Source organism: Periophthalmus magnuspinnatus, chromosome 1 (assembly GCF_009829125.3).
Source record: "Periophthalmus magnuspinnatus isolate fPerMag1 chromosome 1, fPerMag1.2.pri, whole genome shotgun sequence".
Classification (NCBI taxonomy): domain Eukaryota; kingdom Metazoa; phylum Chordata; class Actinopteri; order Gobiiformes; family Gobiidae; genus Periophthalmus; species Periophthalmus magnuspinnatus.
In genome coordinates, this window is record NC_047126.1 from 16,647,345 (window position 1) to 16,659,922 (window position 12,578).

General features: G+C 40.3%; 2 protein-coding genes across 5 annotated transcripts in view; one reads left to right on the forward strand and one right to left on the reverse strand.

Annotated features, from left to right (window-relative positions):
* kcnq5b (potassium voltage-gated channel, KQT-like subfamily, member 5b) overlaps window positions 1–12,167 on the forward strand; it is a 145,847-nt gene extending 133,680 nt beyond the window's left edge. The window contains exons 10-15 of one of the 4 annotated variants that reach the window (XM_055224923.1): window positions 3,600–3,823; window positions 6,110–6,218; window positions 6,822–6,953; window positions 7,814–7,921; window positions 9,004–9,130; window positions 9,881–12,165. In XM_055224923.1, the coding sequence (XP_055080898.1) occupies window positions 3,600–3,823; window positions 6,110–6,218; window positions 6,822–6,953; window positions 7,814–7,921; window positions 9,004–9,130; window positions 9,881–11,092 (1,912 nt within the window). In that variant the 3' untranslated portion in view covers window positions 11,093–12,165. Of the gene's footprint in view, window positions 1–3,599; window positions 3,824–6,109; window positions 6,219–6,821; window positions 6,954–7,813; window positions 7,922–9,003; window positions 9,131–9,880 lie in introns of all 4 variants that reach the window. The other 3 variants (XM_055224926.1, XM_055224935.1, XM_055224931.1) reach the window with 3 other exon arrangements.
* LOC117371522 (ras and Rab interactor 2-like) overlaps window positions 1–12,578 on the reverse strand; it is a 268,922-nt gene that overhangs the window by 212,230 nt on the left and 44,114 nt on the right. The gene's annotated exons all lie outside the window — the stretch shown is intronic.

The following is a 12,578-nucleotide window of genomic DNA, read 5'->3' on the forward strand; positions in this document are numbered from 1 at the left end:
CCAGCATTGCCATGACGCCCTTCAGTGGTTGAAATACCTTTAAATATAATAGTAGTTTGTAGTGGTATAGATGACAACAGAATGAAACAAAAATAAAGAGATCTCGAAGCCCTTACTGGTGCCCGTCCGGTCAGATCTCGTCTCTAGGGCCCTTGTTGCCATGGCCCAGTTGAACGCACACATAGTTAAAAGAGGGATATCGACATGAAGTGCGTGAGTCACCAAATTGCAGCCTTTTGCAAATGGCGCCGCACATGTTCATTTTGCTCCACTAAGCTCAATTGCCTCCACAGTGCCTCATCCAAATGTCAGTGTAGTCTACAACAACAGCAACAACATCAAGCCTATCTTTATACCTCAGCTTTGGTTTGTATTTTACCCAATCAAGCTTTTGTTGTGTTTTTGTACAAAAACCAAAAGCGCAATGACCCTTCCACAAGTGACCTGTTTGTTTTTAGCATGGATTTAATAGTAGTCTTTTATTATTCATTTACTTAAGCAAGAAAACAAGTTATAAACATCAGATTGCATTTTTTGACGCAAATAGTTTTTTTAATGTGTTACAATTGCAACAAATTAGTTGTTCCTTTAACCAACTGACACTAACAATTGACACTTACCTGGAATTTACACCTGAAGCTACAGCGACACATAACGTAGGCAAAGCAGCAAACACATGTATATTTAAAATCACAGCTGTAGTGTTTATAGAGAACTTACTTTGAAAGGGCATCAGAAGTTCATTTTGACACAACGTGCCCTTTTCCTGTCTTTCCTGCTCAAAGGCCTGGAGACTCTGTTGGGCTCTGTTGACGCTGAAAAATTTGAATTCTGGTCTGTTTACTTATAGCAACATCTTTGGAACATAGACAAGCAGTTAACAAGTAGGTTAGATGCTGAAAACATCCAGTGTTCACTATGTAATACCACATGTCTATCTCCCCTTGATTTTTAGTCTCATTCAAAATAATAAACAGAAGCTACTGAGGAGATGTACCACTCGGAAACATAGGTATCCAGCTCTGCCTTACGTGACGTTTTCTTTGGGAATGCTGACTAATTCTCCATGCATGGGACTCTTAGGAGGCTGTAGTCCACCAATGTGAAGTTTAATACAACAGACCTCAATGTAATCTACTCGCTACTGTGCGCTACTTTTGCCTGATGAAATGTTCTTTACTCTGTAAGGCTGATTTAACAAAGACAAAGGTGTGAAATATTTGTTTTAAAGGTCCATTATGTAACTTTTCTGGTGAAGGGTCTGCCACCTGCTTATCTTATTGGGTCGTTGGACAGGTTCCACAACTATTTATCTCTATGTAGCGCTTGTTTCATTCCGGCTTCAGGTGTTTTTATTGCTCAAAAATGCATGGTTACTGTGAGCCCGTTTATTTTCTTGTAATTAGGCCTAGTAGCGTCACCTCCTCGTCTCCATGGAGATAGATGGTTCATATTGTGAAACATTATAGACAAAACAATAGCATCTTCATGGAGACAACCAGGTGACACACTCCATCTGAAAAGTTACACAGTGCACCTTTAAGCCTACAGCGAGAGAAGAGATCCGGTTTATCCGTCTTTTGTTACATGCTATCCATCCCACATGCTGATTCACACATAATAAAGCCATTTTAACCTGTTGTTCTTATTCTTAGCCTAGCCATCATTCTAATGTGACCGCCTTTGTAACCACAGCCATTTAAACTAGCGTGCTGGTCATATTGAGTTTTTCTGGCATTTCAGGCACAATTAGTTATTTGGGGAATGACTGACAACAAGCCTAATCACATAATTTTTTTGTTAACTTTGGAAATTTGTCTGCTCCCCTAGAGTGCTGTGATTTGCATAATAATTTTAGTATTTAGTTTTCCATGGCCATCTGAGTTAATCTGAGCTTCATTTCTCAGTTGTATTTCTCAAAACATCATTGCATCATGTAGGGGTAGAGAGGCAATGCAAATATTTATAACATAATAGAACTGTCAAATGGCTATTCACAGCTTTTTCATGTTTAAGCTTTATACTCAATTATAGACACATGTATTCTACTTTCCCCCACCCACTCCACACTCAGTCACCATCACATTTTGATTGAGTGACAGGTGGTTTAAACCAATCACCATGAAGCATGAGCTTTTGGAACAATCAGTTTTATTACCTCTTAAAGGCAATATAAAGTGCTAGGTTATGTTGAATTGTGGTAAAAAATGCATCTTATCTATAGAAGATTGTAATACCAAAACAGTGGAGGTCTGCGACAAGAGTTCATATTAACTACATTTTACATTTACCTGTTGCGTATAACCTGCATTACTTCAACTATAATTTTATTGATTGCATGTGAGAATACCATGGCTGTTTGAGCATTGCATTGTTGCTTTGCATGAAATACGCCACACAGCTGCATCAATAAACCAATAACATTTTCTCTGCATGTTGAATTGATCCATCATACCACAATAATACCCCCACTATTCACTCGAAAAGACATATAGCATTCTACAGCGTCAGTCGGTCCATCTACCCCTTATGATCACAGATAGAGAAACATGCTATTGATCAGGAAGTGATCAATGAGTTCATGATTTCATTTCAGCAGAACTGATGTAGTGGGTCAAAAAACTCACAATCACATCAAGGTGCATTGTCCATAGACTGTATAAAGAAGTGGACTAAGTGAATATGATGCCACACAAAGCGTTCGGCTCCAGTCAAATGAAGTTCATTGAGGCTAACAGTTATAGATGAGAATTTGGAGCCAAGTTCCACATTTGGATTCTTGACCACGAGTATCATAGCAACCAAAGAGCCAATCCAGAGCGAGGCTGTTGACCACTAGTTTAACAGAGAACGGGCACCAAATTGATGAGGCTCGCTGGGGCAATTACAGAGGGTGGGGTGACAATTTTTCAATGTAAAGTGATTTGGAGCCAAAGTGGATGGATGGAGATGGAGCCAGAAGTGAGTCCATGCTCACTTCCTATTTGGAACGTGACAGCTAGAGCGTTAGTTAAGTCCATTTATATACAGTCTATGGCACTGTGTAATTTTTCTGGTGGAGGGTCAGACATCTTCTATTCTCCATGAAGATTTTTTGCCTGGAATGTTAAAACCTTGCATTTATTCAATTAGAGCTGTTTTTATTTCTACAAAATACTTCAAGAACAGGTTTTATTACTGTGAATGGGGTCACCTCTCCGCAATCAGGTGTCTCCATAATTTTAATGCCATACTGTGGAAAATTCTAGACAAAACAATAACATTTCCATTGTAGCAGTTGATGGACCTACTGGAAAAGTTACACAGTGCACCTTTAAATACATGCACTGCAAAAAATCCAAATTGGTTCAATTGACTTGAATTTTATCCATGCTATTTTTTCCCATGTAATTGCATCACACCTAACCTACTGTTTTTTGGTTCGTCTTTAAGCCTCTGCCGCAGTGCATGTTGCTATGTGACTCTTGGCACAATCATTAAACCCAGTAACTCAGTGAAAGCAAACTGACCAAACTGAACAGTTAAATGTACACGTCAGTCAGACTGTACTGATTCTGTGCTTTTATTTCTTCTTTTTCTTCTTTACATTTTATATTTAGCCAAAAGTTGAGTTTCAAAGAGCGCGTGCGGATGGCTAGCCCCCGTGGTCAGACCATCAAGAACCGGCAGACCTCTTCAATGAACGACCGACGCTCTCCAGTGGCGGATGCTGGTAATGAGGGCACGAGTCCAGCTAAGGTCCAGAAGAGCTGGAGCTTCAATGATCGCACGCGCTTCAGACCCTCACTGCGCCTAAAGAGCCAGTCACGCTCCACTACAGATGGTAAAAGATTCATTATTTACTATGCATTTTCTAGTAGTCAAAATCTTGCTTATAAGGCTGTGACAGTATTAAGATAAAATTTCTGACTTCAAAGTTGAATTTCAACTTTTTAAACGGCATATCTACAGCCTATTGTGGCAGTAACAGCATAATGTTTATGTTTAAAGTGGAATTCAAATTTTGTGTTAAATTTCAGCAGATTAGAACGTATCTATTTGTTGAGGAAGCTGACATCTATCTTGTCTTATATGTTTATTAAAAAGATACAAAAATGTAATTAAATAAAAAGTACATATGAGATTTTTTTTTCTTGACATATTGCCCAGTCCTACTTGTTTGTCACAAAAATACTGCTAACCAGTACTGCACGTAGCTCAGTTTGCCTGCTAACTATAGTTGTTGTTTGGCTCCCCATTGTCATTACACACGGTTGTTGTGTCATTGGGTAAGACACTTGATGCATGAGTGAGTGGTGTGATTGGTATAAGCAGAGCAATTATTGAACAGAAGTTGTGTATTGGGGATTTAGGAATTAGGCAGCTGTTAACAGATGATTTTTTTTTAAGTAGTAGGTAGATAGGGATGATGAGGTAGATAATTCATTGTTCTCTTATGGTCAGTGGTTTTCATTGAGTACAATATTTAAGGACAACTTGACTTCCATTAAAAAGGGAAAAAAGCTTGATCTACCAAAAGAAAATATCAATCTATCATTTTGTAATCTGTGTTTTTGAATGACTAGCAACCCCCCAAATTACACATATTCATCACAGTGAATGGAGGAATGCTAATAGCACCATTAGCATGCCCTGGACCACCATTGGCAGCATGACAGGCCTAGTTGGGCAGCTTCCAGAGGGTGTGGGTGGGTGGGCTGATGGATGGATGGAAGGTGGGAGTTGGCCATATGGGCTGTTGGAGGCTCCAGCTGGATCAGGAAAATCAATACATGTGCAAGCCAAAACCAACCTGGTCAGATTCTGGTTAGCCGCTCACTGTCTCATCGTCAGACAAGCTGGCGTATCAATTATGGCCAAATCAGCCGTGATTCATTAGTGACAAGTAGAGGTCACTGGGTTTCGCTTAATAAAACTAACATTTACAGAGAGTACACATGTGTGAGTAAATCAGTAATCTGTTCTCATCACTGACTAGAAATTTGTGATTTTTTCCAGTTATGACAGAAAGTAGTTCAATAACTAGCATAGAAATTAGGGCTGCTCGCACTCAAATCAAAATCACAATTTTGAATGGACACAATTAGCAAATCGCAAAGGCTGCCATTTTTGAAGTGCCATGATTTTTCCCATAAACAGCAAATCACCCTGTCTTAATTTGCATAAAAACATGTTCTGAATTGGGACACTTGTAAGATTTTGTCTGTTCATGTTTCAGTCTTTTTGTCAATTCTTCTGGACACGTTGAAAAAATGAACTTTGAACCTAATTCTAGAAAAAAGCAGCAATCTCCGCAGATGAGGTTACTTTTTAATGAAGGCAATTTCTGCACATAATATCCAGAATAATTCTGAAAAAGATGTATGTACTTAAAAAACACAAGCCACCAATGACGTACACTGGCAATGTGAATGTTTTGCGTTTTGAAAAGGCACCCTAATCATGCACATTTACCTTAAAGTGAATGAAACAAAACACAATAAAGTACGTTTTTGATGCATAAACAACAAAGATGTTAGTTAATCGTAAATTATAGGGTAGGTACTTTGAAAAGCAGGTATTAGTTGGTAAACTTTGCTTCTTTTCTTCCTTCATATAACACACAGTAATTGCTCGCCAAAAGGAGCATGATTTATCCTGCTTTGTCCCCTGCCTGGGTTTCTGTACCACAGAAGCCCTACTGTGTATATATATATATATATATATATATATATATATATATATATATATATATATATATATATATATATATGCTCTTGCTGACTATTTATATTTATAAACCAGCCATATACTACTGTTCCTCAAGGGTTGTTCTGCTGCTTGAATCAAAATAGAGCCCTGACCCCAAAATCAAAAATAATGATGCTACAGTAATTCATCTAGGTATGACTTGGCCAATTATCAAAAATATAAATATATACTCTTGATTTTTTTTGTTTATCAGGACCGCTCTGGGTGCAGTGAAGTCTCAGTGAAGTGAAGATTGTGTGGGATGCAAACAAAGCCACAACCTTCTGAATAATCCTTTTCAATAATCTGTTTTTATGCCACCGTTTTACAGAAGAAAATAGCGCTAATCCTCTCCTCCTGTGTGTGTTTATTGGAGCAGCAGATTCCAACATGGCCGCCGAGGATGCCTTTGATGACAAGGGCTGCCACTGTGAGATCTCGGTAGAAGACCTGCTGCCCTCAGTCAAGACTGTCATTAGAGCTGTTAGGTGAGACCTATCAGGTAGATGGGTATAACAGGCTCAACAGGGTTTAAATGGTTCTAATGGCGTCTTACTGTGTATGTGATAGAGCATGCTGTTTTTCTACTGAAATATGTTTGTAATCCACCTAATTGCAATAACGTGCAATAACACCACACAATATCAAACCATAACTAGAACAGGACTAGAACAGGACTAAACCAGGACTAAACCACAAGTAAACTAGGACTAAACCAGGACTAAACCAAGTCTTCATCCAGGCTACATTCAAATATTAACAGTTTAAGTGTGTTTCATGTACTGGCATTTACTTGCAGCCTGGAGAACAGTTATTTCAACATTGTATTGTATAAATCCCCCACCCAAAAATCTAAAATGGTATGGGGTATGTTATGTTACTTTTCTGCTGGGTGTCTACCTTCTTGTCTCCATGGACAGGTTATGGCTTTGCATGAACTGTTCCATAGTCGGGATAAAACTATCTATCCCCCCTTGAACTGAAATGTAACTGTACAAAAGTTCTTGATATAGGAGTGTGGGGAGCAGGTGCTTAGGTTGCACCACAGCTCCCTCATGTGGTTTGTTTATGAACTGCTCTGATTTTCCCAGGATCATGAAGTTTCACGTGGCCAAGAAGAAGTTCAAGGAGACGCTGCGTCCGTACGATGTGAAGGACGTGATCGAGCAGTATTCTGCTGGACACTTGGACATGCTCTGCCGCATCAAGAGCCTACAAACCCGGTACCAATATTCCCGCTGAGGAATGTTTGCAGTGCAATGCAATATCATGTGTGTCTGCATGGGATTTGAAACAACACATTGACTGATGGAATGTGTTTGTCCAAAGCACCTAACGGCTCTGCAAAAAGAGACAACTGCACTATAGCATTAAATCAGGATTTAATTCACAACAAGTCACTCTAAGTAACCCAAATTACAGTGTGTACAGAGTATGCACAGATAGTAACACAGAATGGTATTGCTATAAAAAAATATCAGTGCATATATAAATGGAACAAACCACAGTCCTAAGAAGCTATACAGAAAACAGGCAAGTACAAGAAATCTACAGTTCTACGGTGAGGCCTCCAACAGTAACCAATAGCGAAGAGGTTGATTGATATAGAGGTGGGTGAATGTACACTTACTCACCTAATGAACATGCTAAACAACAAACGTCTTATTTGAATATAAACATTTGGAGCGATATTTGGTCAATATCCAAAAATATAAATGATCAATTTGTGACCTAACCTGCTTTTCAATGCCTCATCTCAGGCGGGTTAGTACTTGGATGGGAGACTGCTGGGAATACCAGGTGCCCCAAAAGCTCTTGTGCATGCTGCTATTGTGTCCTTAGGCAAGACACTCCACCCACATTGCCTAGTATGAATGTGTGTGTTGGTGGTAGTTGGAGAGGGCAATGGCACATATTGGCTGCCTCGCCTCCGTAACTCTAACCTAGGGCAGTTGTGTATACACTGGTAGCTACAATAATTTGAAGTCAGACCTAAGAATCTTATCCTTTTGCAGTGGTCTCTTGTGTTCATGCAGAGCTGTATTGCACTGTGTGTGTGAGCATGTGTGTGTCTCCTCCACAGGTTGGACACGATAGTAGGCCCCCAGTCTCTGAGCAGCCGAGCGCGGATGTTTTCCTCCCCCTCCCTGCCTGTGTATTACAGCCAGGGCCGAAAGAACTCCACCCAGGGGTCAGCACCCACCAACCCCCACACCCTCATGAGGGTCACTGCATACCTACTTCAATCAATTCACTGTTCATTTGTACATATAGGGTGACTACATGTACCTACCTGTATTTGGTGCAATACAATCTTGATAATCTATAAAAAAGTGTGAAAAGAAGAAATAGAAAACTTATCGATTTAATCATTTTTGAGTACCATTTTTGTCTGCTGTAATGTTAACTTGACATTACGAGTGAATTGATTGAAGGTATTCTATCACTATTAATTGTCAATGTGTAACAACTGACTAACCAATGCAGTTTGTTATGTGGCTACTCATGAAACATTTGTTGATTTCTGCTTTTGTATTGAATTGAGAAAATGTCTATGATTTTACAATTATACTGGCGTCCGCTGATGTTTGTCTATAACTAATTATCTTTCAGTACACAACATCATGACGTAAAATGTTAATGTATTTTCTCCAGTCATACTTTATTAATGATGCTGCTAATAAATGTCAATTGCATGCTCTTGCATGGAAACTTCTGTGACTTTGATGATTGCCAAATAATCATAAAGACCTCCCTGGTTTGTAAACAGAAATGTGACAGAGTTTTAAATTTTTAATTTAAAAAGAATCTTCAAATATTACAGTGGTCCAAAGTCAAGTATTGCCTCACTTACCTAATGCTTTCTGAGTATCATAATTATTCAACGTGCTGAGTTTCTAAGTGCTTTTCACACCTGTCAAAAGCCAGAGAGGAGTTTTGCAGTCATGGTAAAACTAGCAATAATTAGCATGCTAATGCTCAAGGCCTCGTTATCAGACAATAAAATGCGTAATGTAATTAGATACAGATAGCACGGAGATGACTTATTTTGACCTACCTTAAAACATCAGCATATTTACATATATATGCTACGCCAGAAAATCCAGTGAGGACTTTATTCATTATAATAATCTGTTTTTGTAAATAATAATTCTTTGGTTGCTTCTGAACTATTTTGATCTCTGTGGGCTGCCTCGTGGACTTCCTCTTTGCCATGTTAAATTTAAACAAAATTATTTAACCTACATCTAACAGTGTGTGTGTTGTGCTCAGAGTGGACCAGATCCTAGGCAAAGGTCAGATTCCTCTGGACAAGAAGATCCGAGAGAAGTTGCTCTCAGAAGGAGACCTCCTGGAGGACATGAGCATGTTGGGCCGCGTCTGCAAAGTGGAAAGACAGGTCTGTGACAGCAGACTATGGTTAATGCTTTTTAAGGGATTTTAGTATCAAAATATTACATTTAGATAAGAATTTTACATTTAGTTGATTGTGAACCACAATGTTAGTCTAGAACAGCTTAAATAATGGAGCTATTAACTTCTTGTTAGAAAAGGCAGGACTGAGATGCATGTTTTATTGGTGAAAAATGGCGATGATATCTTTTAATCCTACATGTATGACTTTGGAGACTGAATTTTTTCAGCAATCACATTAGAGTTTATTTGAAAACAACCATTTTCCGAGTACCCAAGCCTCAAATGCAGCACAACAAAGGATTACTCAGTCATGAAGAGGGAATGCCATGATGACATGGTTTGAAGCTTATAAAAGTTGATGTCATGTGTTTTTGTAGTGACATCCATCAACAGGAAATAGCAAGTAACCAAAAAAAAAAAACATGAAATAGTATGCTAAAATACAAATTAATAAAATATACAGAGATGAAATCCAAAATATAGGCTGTACCTCAGTGGTATTTTGGGAAACATAACAGAAACAATTATTCACTTCAAATTAAACAAATTTAGGGCTTTAAAGGCTTTCGCTGGATAGTTGATTGTTAAGTGCAGTCAAGAAAGCTCCCAGACTCCCGACTATAATAATACCACCTTGGTTCAACTAGCTACAGATACTTGTGTCTGGGGTTTAATAGTTACTACAGTTGTGGAAAAGTTTCACGTTTGTGTTCCTCTGGCTCTTATGCTACAGGTCCAGTCCATTGAGTCAAAGCTGGATTCTCTCCTGGACATCTATCGGCAGGTTTTGAGAAAAGGCTCGTCCTCTGCGCTCACTCTGGCCTCTCTGCCTCTGTTTGAGCTGGAACAGACGTCGGACTATCATTCCTCTGTCTTCAGTAAAGACGTGTCCTGCTCCACTCAGGTCAGCAGTGGCACAGCGCCCTCTACAGGCTGTGTCACACGCTCCTCCACGAGCTCTCACCTGTCCCAGGGAGGATTGCACCTGGTCCTGGCCCCACCCAATGAGCTTAATCTGAATCTGAATGCCTCCTCCTCCACCCCTCCTTCCACCTTCAGCCCCTCACCTCTGCCACATCACAACCACCATCACCACTACCCCCCTCGACGCCACCGCCAGCCCCCCACCCCCGAGAGCGCAGATGAGGTGGTTGGCAGCTCTCCACCCGTCCTTACCCCAAACAGTGTCTCCAGTGGGGGCTTGGGAGACGGAAGCTTCCCTCTCCTGGCCAGGCTCCCTCCTCCACCCCCTCCCAGCAGAAATGGAGGGACAAACAAGTTGGTGCGGGCTGCCTCTATAGAAGTTCCACCCGAAATAAATGACTTAGTTGGAGGGCTGGGGACGCAGGGAGAGGTGGAGGACCCTGGCCCAAGAGAGCATGTAGGTGTGAGTCTGGGGCTGAACCGCCTGGGCCTCCAGCTGCAGGGTGGTACGAACAACACCAAGCTGAACGCCAAGGAGGAGGGCTCCTGGAGAAGGCACATGAGTCTGGAGCTGGAGCCCCTCGTGGCTCCTGTGCGGAGTTGCTGCTCTGGGACCGTCCCAGTGGACAGGGGCCTGGGCAAGTCCATGTCTGTACAGGACCTCATCCAGAGACGCCAGAACAGCCAGGACTTCTGTCTATCCTCGCCCACCCCCAGCACCAGCAGCGACTCCCCCATTGGCTTCCACTGCAGTCAAGACTCAGGCGGAGGGGGGGGCGGGCCCCGGAGCAGTGGAGGGTGGGGGGAAGAGGACCTCTTCATCAGCGACAGGGACACAGAAGGACCAGGCTTTGACTTTCTCTCCTCACAGGGCTCATCTGAAGCCAAATTCACCTCGGAGCTGCTTAGGACTGGAGCCAGGACCATGGGCTCCAACCAGAGCCTGACCAGTGGGCACACCTCCTCCCCCTCCACCGGCAGCACCGAATTACTCAACATGCCCCATGTGCGGCTAAAGTAGACCTCCACTCACAGACACTCTTATGCTTTTGAATGAAATAGGATATAATAAGGGGACTATTTTTGTTTAATCTTCTTTGACAAGAATCACAGTATTTTCATACAGGCTGATCACTTAGGATATATCATTGCACGAGTTGTTCTTTATTTTTTAATAGATTATATCTAATAGAGTAAATGAAGGATCTGTGGTTGATTTGACACAGAGCTTATGGTTAATGTTTGCTCTGATGCCCAAAGACCTGAGACCTGAGATGCAGCATGAGCCTTGCATGTTTGAGTTAAAGGAACAAGACAGAAGACACTGGCAGTTTACAAGTGATGAAGAAATGCTTGAATGCCAAAACTCCAAGAGCCATTTTTACTAAAAAGGGCCTCATCATTACTAATCTGCGCAGGTGTACACATTTATCTGAGTCAAATTTTATGTGGGAGCATGTGCTGCCACCTGCTGCCATATGAATGTATAACATTTCTGTGTCTACTTTTTTAGTATTTGTGATTTCCCCCAAAATACAAGCATTGTCAAGTTTCAAGTATTGTAATGATTATAATGATTACCAACTTTTTTGCTTATAATATGTGGCAACATTTTGTAAAATGTCTAATCATGACTGAAAGAAGAGGTGATAAACCTTGTATATAAAATACAATATGGTCTAATTTAGACACAAAGATTAACTTAAAAAACAACAAACACAAATCCTTACCACAAACATTAACAACAGTTAGACTAAACTGCCAAAAACAACAATTCATATGCAGCTATATATATGTTTTGTTTGATTTGCATCCTTGTGCTTTTCATACAGGGTAATGTAGGCTCTTGTTTATTTCCTTTAAGTAGACTTTGCAGAATGTATTGCTTATATTTATACACACAGGCACGATCACTATGACTTAAACTGCTGGTCAGTGACATGAAGGAATTACCACTCACATTTTGCACGGTACAAATTTTGACTGAGAAGTGACTGATTCAGCACAAAGTAATGCCCTTAAAGGTGCTCTATGTAACATTTCTGGAAGAGGGTTCGTCACCTGCTTGTCTCCATATGATGTTATTATGTTGCCCATAATGTTCCATAGTATGGCATTAAGTGTATCTTTTTTGTATTTATTCAATTACAGGAGTTGCTCACAAATGACTGTGGAGGTATACGCATCATACTGTGGAACATTCCATGCAAAGCAATAACATCTCCATGTTATTCCACAAGCATGTGCTGGACCCTCCTCCAGAAAAGTTACATAGTGCACCTTTAATGCTTATGTGAACACTTGCTATGTTTTGATATGTACTTTAAACCAAGGTAAAACTGACAAAGCGATCAGGAGCAACATTATGACCATCTTTACAAAATTTAAGGGATATACAGACATACGCAAAACAAAGTGATAACTTGTGTGCTCTAAATCAACAAAATAAAAAAATGTGTTTCCTATTTCATGTTGCTCTGAAACAAATCATTTGGATTCAAGTGAAA